The sequence below is a fragment of the Mastomys coucha genome, unplaced genomic scaffold, assembly GCF_008632895.1.
Source record: "Mastomys coucha isolate ucsf_1 unplaced genomic scaffold, UCSF_Mcou_1 pScaffold22, whole genome shotgun sequence".
Classification (NCBI taxonomy): Eukaryota; Metazoa; Chordata; class Mammalia; order Rodentia; family Muridae; genus Mastomys; species Mastomys coucha.
Genome location: NW_022196905.1, coordinates 124,085,555 through 124,093,315, shown reverse-complemented (window position 1 = coordinate 124,093,315; position 7,761 = coordinate 124,085,555). Strand labels below are relative to the sequence as shown.

Here is a 7,761-nt window from a genome sequence, read left to right as displayed (position 1 = left end):
ACCCCCCACACCATGTGGCAGTAGCTGGGAATGAAGGTAATGAAGAGAGGGAAAAGCAGGATGCAGGTGGAGTGCGGAGAGTGAGCAGGAGCCAAGGTCAGGTAGAGGGGCGGAGTTTCTGAAACAGTGGAGAAACTGCTGAGAATGATGATGATGATGATGATGATGATGATGATGATGATGATGATGATGGTGGTGGTGGTGGTGATGATGATGGTGATGATGATGATGATGACCACGCACACCTCTGGTCTCTGGGCTACATAATGAGATCCTGTCTTAAAAGAAACAGTGCTCTTTCCAGGTGTGGTAGCATATCACTGTAATCGTGGTAGTCAGTAGAGAGGTCAAAAGTCAGGGCCAGCCTGGACTACACACACCCAGTTCCAAGGCAATGGAGAGCACAGGGCAAGGCCCTGTCTTAAGAAGGAAAAAACAAAAAAGAACCTAGTGGCACAAGCCTGCGATGCCCATTTTCAAGAAGCAGGAAAATTCCGCCTGGGCTAAAGGAGGAGTTTAAGGGTAGCCTGGGCAACTTGGTGAGAGCCCATTGCCAAGTAAAAAGGAAAAGAAAAAAAAAAATTAACATGTGTACCCATGTGATCCCCGCATGCTAGGCAGGGAGATCTGAAACGGTCACCCTCCGTTATATGCAAAGTTCAAGGCCAGCTGTATGAGACCCTGTCTAAAACAAATCAAAAATGGCGGGCTAGAGATAGACTGGCAAGACCTGTGATCCCATTCAATCCCCACAGGAAAAAAACAAGCCCCTCTGGCTTTGTGTGGCTGCACACTTGGGCAGCTACACCTGGGAGGCCGAGACAAGACACTGGGTGTTTTGAGGCCAGCCTCACAGGCAGAAGCAGACTGTAGTGTAGCCAAAGAGCAAAAAGGAAACTCTACACCACCCTTATGGAGGGAAAGCATCATTAATCTCTGGAGCTATGAGGGCTGGGGAAGCAGCCAGCTAGGGAGATGGACTGACCATTTACACAGACATTGAAGCCTTGCCTACTGTCGGGAGCAAACATGGAGAAAAAGACATAGTGGGCCAACAGTCATAGCTGCTCCCAAAGGATGTGGCCAGGCAGCCAGCCGGAAGACCCCAGCTGTGACGACAGCAGCTACTGTGCAGCCTGAAGACAATCTAAGGAAGTGGAACCTGAGGAATCACCCAAGAATAATGTTTAGAGGCTGAGGGAATCGACAGGTAAACCCAAGATGATCTGCTGCTCCAACAGTGAGCAACAGTCACAGGGGTCAAGACACACGCTCACACTGAGGACATACGTCACTCCTCTTAAGCTTCCATTTCTTGACCAGAGAAAGATGGTAAAAATCAGCCTGACTCAGCAATGCAGCAGTGAACGGGACAAGAATGGGTGTCACGGCCCTGACCTTTAAGGCCCAGTGCTTGGAAACTAAGGCTTTCTACAGCTAAGTAATGAGCTCCAGACCAGCCTGGCTACATAACCAGACCCTGTCAGACAAAAGGGAAAGGGGAACAGGGAAAGGGGGAAGTGGGAAAGAAGAAAGGAAGGAAGGAAAGACAGGAGGGAGGGAGAGAGGGAGGGAGGGAGAGAGGGAGAAAGGGAGGGAGGGAGGGAGGGAGGGAAGGAAAGAAGGGAGGGTGGAATGACAAGAATGAAGAGAAGGAAGAGGAGGAGGACATCAAAGGAAGAAGAAAAGAAAGAACAGGAAAAGCAGGAAGGAGGGAGGAGGGAAAGAGAAAGGGAGGAGGAGGAGGAGGAGCCACACATCTTACACATGGCTAGCACCAGGTGTTAAGTCACAAGCTCTCTCTGAAATAGCTGCACCTGAGTTTCAGATCATCTAACCAGGACAGGTATATCTCCACACAGCCACACAGAGGACAGCCACACGTGTGTGCGAGCCCGAGTGTGAGCGCTCACTCACTAGCGCTCTCTCTCTCTCTCTCTCTCTCTCTCTCTCTCTCTCACACACACACACACACACACACACACACACACACACACACAATAAGAAAGGAGCGTAAGCACGCACCTCAGCATCCCCAGGATGCAATTCGCCTTGCGGGTGAAGCCGCGCCTCTCCTGGGCCATGCTGGGTCGACTCACACTTCCCTCTCTTGCAGTTCCCGCCACAGGCCTTTTTCTCCCCTCTCTGCAGGGCCTGCAGCCGGGAGATGAACTTGGTCTTCCAGGCTGTGAAGTCGGCCTCGATGCTGCCATGCTTGCTCTGAACTGCATTGCAGTCGCCCTCCCCTCGGGTCAGCACCCGCTGGGCACCGAGCATCCAGAGCCATTTGTCAACGTTCGTGCTCACCTTCAGGAAAGAAGGGGGAGAGGGAGAGGGTGGGGCACTGAAAAAAAACCACAACCCACAAACATACAAATTAAAAATCCAATCTGTCCTCTCAAGCAGGCTTCCAGGCTGCACTGCAGAAACCCAGTGATCCGGGGCCACAGTTCAGGAGCTTCTGCTGAGGAACACAGCACAGGTCCAAATAACAATCTTCAAGCTCCAAACTGGGCCTGGTGGCACAGGCCTGTCAACCTAGCTATTCAGGGGTTGGAGGTGAGAGGATCTCAGGTCCAAGGCTTCCCTGGACTATACAGTAAGTTCAAGGCCAGTCTGGGCAACTTATGAGACTCTGTTCCAAAATAAAAAGGCTAGAAATGTACCTCAGTGACAGAGCTCTTGCCTAGTACACAAGAGACCCAGGGTGTAGTCCTCAGTACTGTATAAACTAGGTGTGGCGGCACTCAGCTGCATTCTCAGAACTCTGACATGAGGCAAGAAGATCAGAAGTTCAAGATTATTCTGGCTGAAAATGGAGCTGAGTGGTAGAGCCCCTGCCTAGAATCCCCCAGTGAGGGGCAGGGAGTATGACTCAGCAAAAGGGTACTTGTTTAGCATGCTCACAGCCCTAGGTTCCATCATCAGCACCATAAAGAAACAACATTAATGTAATAATATATTATTAGGGCTGGAAAGATGGCTCCGCAGTTACGAGAACTGGTTGCTCTCCCAAAGGACCCACATTCAACTCCCAGCATCCACATGGCAGCTCACATGTCTGAAACTCTGGTTCCATATCCAGCACCTCTGACCTCTGCAGAGACCAGGGATACAAGCTGTGCACACAGACAACCACGCAGGCAAAACATACGCGCGCGCGCACACATACACATGCGCACACATACATACGCATACAGGCACACACCCGCACGCACACACGCACGCACACATACACATGCGCACACATACATACGCATACACGCACGCACACGCATGCACACACGCACACACACGCGCGCGCGCACACACACACACACACACACACATACACATAAAATAAAAATTAAAAAAATAACAAAAGTGAAGTTCACAGGTTAGTTCTCACCCATAATGTATTCACATGAGATCTTCTTTGTCTGTCTTTTGGTTAAGGAAGGACCTAGTCCACCCACCTTGTTGAAGTGGCTCTGGTAGGCGGAGTCTCCCAGGCCAAACACTGCATATCGAAGTCCCTTCAGGTAAGTTTTGCCAAAGCGGAAGTCATTAGCTGATTCCTCTAACCACTTGCAGAACCACTCTGCACTCTCTGTAGGGCAGCCGTCCGTGTATGTAGCAACCAGGAAAGCACAGACGTTTTTACTAGTGATCTGAATAAAGCAGTGTTTTTGTCAGAAGGATATTAGAAGTAAACATGATTACAAGAATAGTCAAGGCAAGAATGGAAAGATGACTCCATGGTTAAGAACACATGCTGCTCTTACAGAGAACCCAGCTTCTATTCCCAGAACCCACACAGTGGATCAGAACCAGCTATGACTCCAGTTCCAGGGGACTCAACAAAGCCCTCTTCCTGCCTCCATAGGCACCAGGCATGCACATGGCGCACTTACAGGCAAGCAGGCAAGTGCTGATAGTCAAAAAAAAAAAAAAAAAAAGACATACAAAATCTTTAAAAAAATAATAACATACAGAGTTGTCTAAGTGAAGTTCATTTTATGAGTGCAGGCATTGGAGCAGAGCATAGTAGTATATCATGAATCCCAAAACACTCAGGAGGCAGATACAATAGGACTGCTGGGAGTTTGAGGTCAAGTCAGGGCTACAGGGCAGGATCCCTACTCAAAAAACAAATAAATGAAAGTTCCTGAGTCACAGTAAAAAGCTTCCAGTTAAAACGGCTCAGCACAAATTTTTAAGTTACTGTGAAGATTCTATTTACCCCATAGGGCAGGTGGTCAGTTAAATTTGAATTTTAATTGTTTATTTAAATTGTGAGTGTGTGCGTGTGTGCGTGCGTGCGTGTGTGTGTGTGTGTGTGTGTGTGTGTGTGTGCCCAAGAAAGCCAGAAGAGGGCATCACATTCCCCAGAGCTGTTGAACCACCCAATGTGGGTGGCTGTTGAACCTAGCCCAGCTCCTCTGCCAGAGCCACAGGGGCTCTTAACTGGTGTGTCATCTCTACAGCCCTAAATTTAGGAGTTTTAATTGAAAAAAAAAAAAGGACAATTACCAACCTCTCCTATCAGATTATCATCTGGATCATATTCCTTCAGATTAATAATGGTCACAGGCAGGTCCAGAGAGGTGACAGCTTTGGCAAGAATCACTGCAAATCCCTAGAAAGAGAGAAAAAAGATAATAAAGTCTTCAGTGTGACAAATAAGGAAAGCTCGGCTGTTGTTTGCTCCTGCTGGCAAGGGACCATGGCGCCCCATGTGGTGGGCGCTTCTTCAGCAGCTTTGTCTCGAGCGCCATCATTGTCAATAGGGGGCTCTTATTCTTATCTTCTGCTTACAGTATTCTCAAGCCCGGTACAGAGATGAGGCACTGAGTCGTGTTCCCACTCTATAAAGGTGTGCCCACGACTAAACCCACACTGGTTTTGGTGCTTTGCACCAGTAGGAATAGAAAAATTATGCCAAGAATGGAAGGAAACAGAGAAGCTGGAGGCCGGTAAGACAGCTTAGTACACAAAGGAGGGCACTTGCCCCCAAGCTTGATGACCTAGGTTGGATTCCTGGTGCTTACATGGTAGAAAGATAAAACCAACTCCCACAAGTTATTCTCTGATCTCCACACACGTATGCGTATACACGCATATAGTAGATAAATATATTAAAAGACTTTTTTAAATTTTTTATTATTTTATTCTTTTTATTTTAGACTGGGGAAATAGTTCAGTGGGCAAAGTGCTTGTAACACAGGCATGAGCACCTGACTTCAGAACTCTCAGATCTATGGAAAGCCAGACACAACAGCACACACTGCAATTCCAGTGCTCCTACAGCAAGGTGGGACATGGAGACAGGAGAGTCCCAGAAGCTAGTAGGCTTGTTAGCCTGGGGTCCACAGCCTTAAACAACAGAGACCCAGAAAACAAATAACATAAAAACTGTTTAAATTTTAAAAAGAAAAAGAAGCTAAAACCAGGCAAGATGGTTATGTACTTATAACCCCAGAATCCAGGAGTCAGAGACAGGGGACTCCTGGGTCTCACAGACCAGCCAGCTTAGCCTATTTGGAGAATCCCAAGCCAGTAAAAGACCCTGTCTCAAAAACACAAGGCAGATAGTATCTGAAGACCACCCCAGGCCTGTGAGTAGGAAGGAGGCGGGTTCTGCAAACATGGGGCTGGCAGAGTGTCAATCTGTGCAAGACACGAAGGCAATTCAGTCGAACATGACTCAGTAGCCAGTGTCGGTTCAAACTTCTAGAGTCTGACCCTGGGCAGTTTATTTTAGGCATATCTAAGCACAGCACAGTTTTGGAAAAAAAAAACTTTCCTGTTGATAATTAACTCAATCCCATGACTACAACAAAACTTAAGGCGTGATTACATTGAGACTCTTTTCAAAGCACACCTCTTCCATAAAGATGAGTTCTATTGACTGAGAAACCATGCTCAAGGAGCTAAGAAGGAAAAGTCTGAGGTAACCAGAATCGTCAGGGGAATCAGGTGTGGCCTGGCCCTACAGGGAGCACAGAGCTCACCAGGTTATTAACTACATCCACTGCCAGATTTCTAGGTGGAAACAGGTTAAACATCACTCTCTTTGAAGAGACAATGGTGTGTTTAACATTCCTGCGTTCCCAAGTGCTGATCTGTGTGCCTTCTACAAAGGTACATGGCTGCCACATACACATGTGCTAGAATACACACATGTGTTAATGTACACACACGCACACAAACACAGCTAGGTAGCAGAGAATGGGAAGCCAGTTGACAGACAGGAGGAGGCCTTGGAGTCAAGGTCTTACCTGACAGCAAAGAGAGAAGGCAGGAAACAGAAAACCAAGTTATTATACCACATGGAGGAAGATATACAGATGTCAGAGACCAGGGGGCAGTTGATCTCTCCCATGTAACATTCTTGTCAGCTCTTCCAAAGCATATGACCAAATGCTTTAGGAAAGCTCAAATTTCCAGGCAGGTTGACATCAACAAAAACACCTCCTCTTTGCTACTTGGCAGTCCCAGAACTTGGCCCCCTATCACCCCTAACTGTTAGCTATGACCACTTCACTGACTGGGCACTCACCATGCCAGTCTCACTTCTGGGTAACGTTACACAGAAGCAAACAAAACGGACAAAGCCCTGGTCCTAAAGATGCTCCTACAGAAGGGTCAGTAGAGCATACCAGGTGATGAGCGCTGTAGAAGAAAAGATAAGAGGAAAGGGACAGGCTGGGGATAGCAAGCGAGGCTACTATCCATAGAACAGCAGCACAAGAGTGTGTGTGAAAATGTAAGTAGCTGACCCTTGTTACTCAGCCCAAAGTCCCTAAAGCCCTCACTATCTAGCCAGCGGCATGACTCACCAGAGAGCTCTTAGGTGACTCCAGGGCAAAGGCTGGCAGTCAGGAAAAACAACCATGTGACTAGAATTTAATCACCATGACCAACGATTAAAACGAGTTATTATGTGATGAATATGTGAGATAAAGCCTAGGAGTTACTCAGCAAAGGCCATTCTCGGGTATATGGAGAGAATTGGAGGTCAGCCTGGAATAAAGGAAAGCCTGTCTGAAACAGAAAATTATAAGGCTCTGAACAGGGCCAGTGGCATGGCTCAGTGGGTGAGTTAAGGCTCTTGCCACCAAGCATGATGACCTAAGTTTGATCCCCAGGACCCACAGAGTAAAAAGATAGCCAACTCTGGCAGGCTGTCCTCTGAGATCCACATTGAGTGCAATGGTGTGTGGTATACATACACACATACAGAACTTCAAGAACTCACAAGAATGCAGGCGACCAGAGCTGTAATACTGCTGGCGTGAGCCACATTAGTCCTGTGGCTCTCTCTGAGGAGCCTGTGCCCACACTGTTACATCCTTACCCTCTTCCTAAACAACCACTTTCCCTTAACCCTCATGCTTAAAATCTATAGAAAAGTGTTTCTGAATAAACTCCAACTCTGCCCTCACTGACAAAGTAATAATGACCAGCTGGAGTGATGGCTCAGCAGTTAAGAGCAATCTGCTCTTCCAGAGGACCTAGGTTCAAATCCCAGCACTCACAGAGGTTCACATCCATGTGTGTAGCTGCAGTCCCAGGGGACCTGACCCCTCCTTCTGGCCCCCAGAGGCACCAGGCATGCAACAGACACGCAGACAAAACATCCACCACATAAAATAAATTTTTATAAAATATTAAAATAACAATTACAAAACATTGAGCCATGTACAAAACATTACATGGCTCAGTGGGGAAAGGTACCAACTGCCAAACCTGATGCCCTGAGCTTAAGCCTCCCCTCCC

General features: G+C 47.6%; 1 protein-coding gene across 1 annotated transcript in view; it reads right to left on the bottom strand.

Annotated features, from left to right (window-relative positions):
- The window catches only part of LOC116068498 (S-adenosyl-L-methionine-dependent tRNA 4-demethylwyosine synthase TYW1), an 85,256-nt gene that overhangs the window by 70,917 nt on the left and 6,578 nt on the right, over window positions 1–7,761 (bottom strand). The window contains exons 4-6 of the mRNA XM_031338123.1: window positions 4,517–4,618; window positions 3,456–3,650; window positions 2,026–2,307 (exon numbers count right to left, since the gene is read on the bottom strand). Coding sequence (XP_031193983.1) covers window positions 2,026–2,307; window positions 3,456–3,650; window positions 4,517–4,618 — 579 coding nt within the window. The remainder of the gene's footprint in view (window positions 1–2,025; window positions 2,308–3,455; window positions 3,651–4,516; window positions 4,619–7,761) is intronic.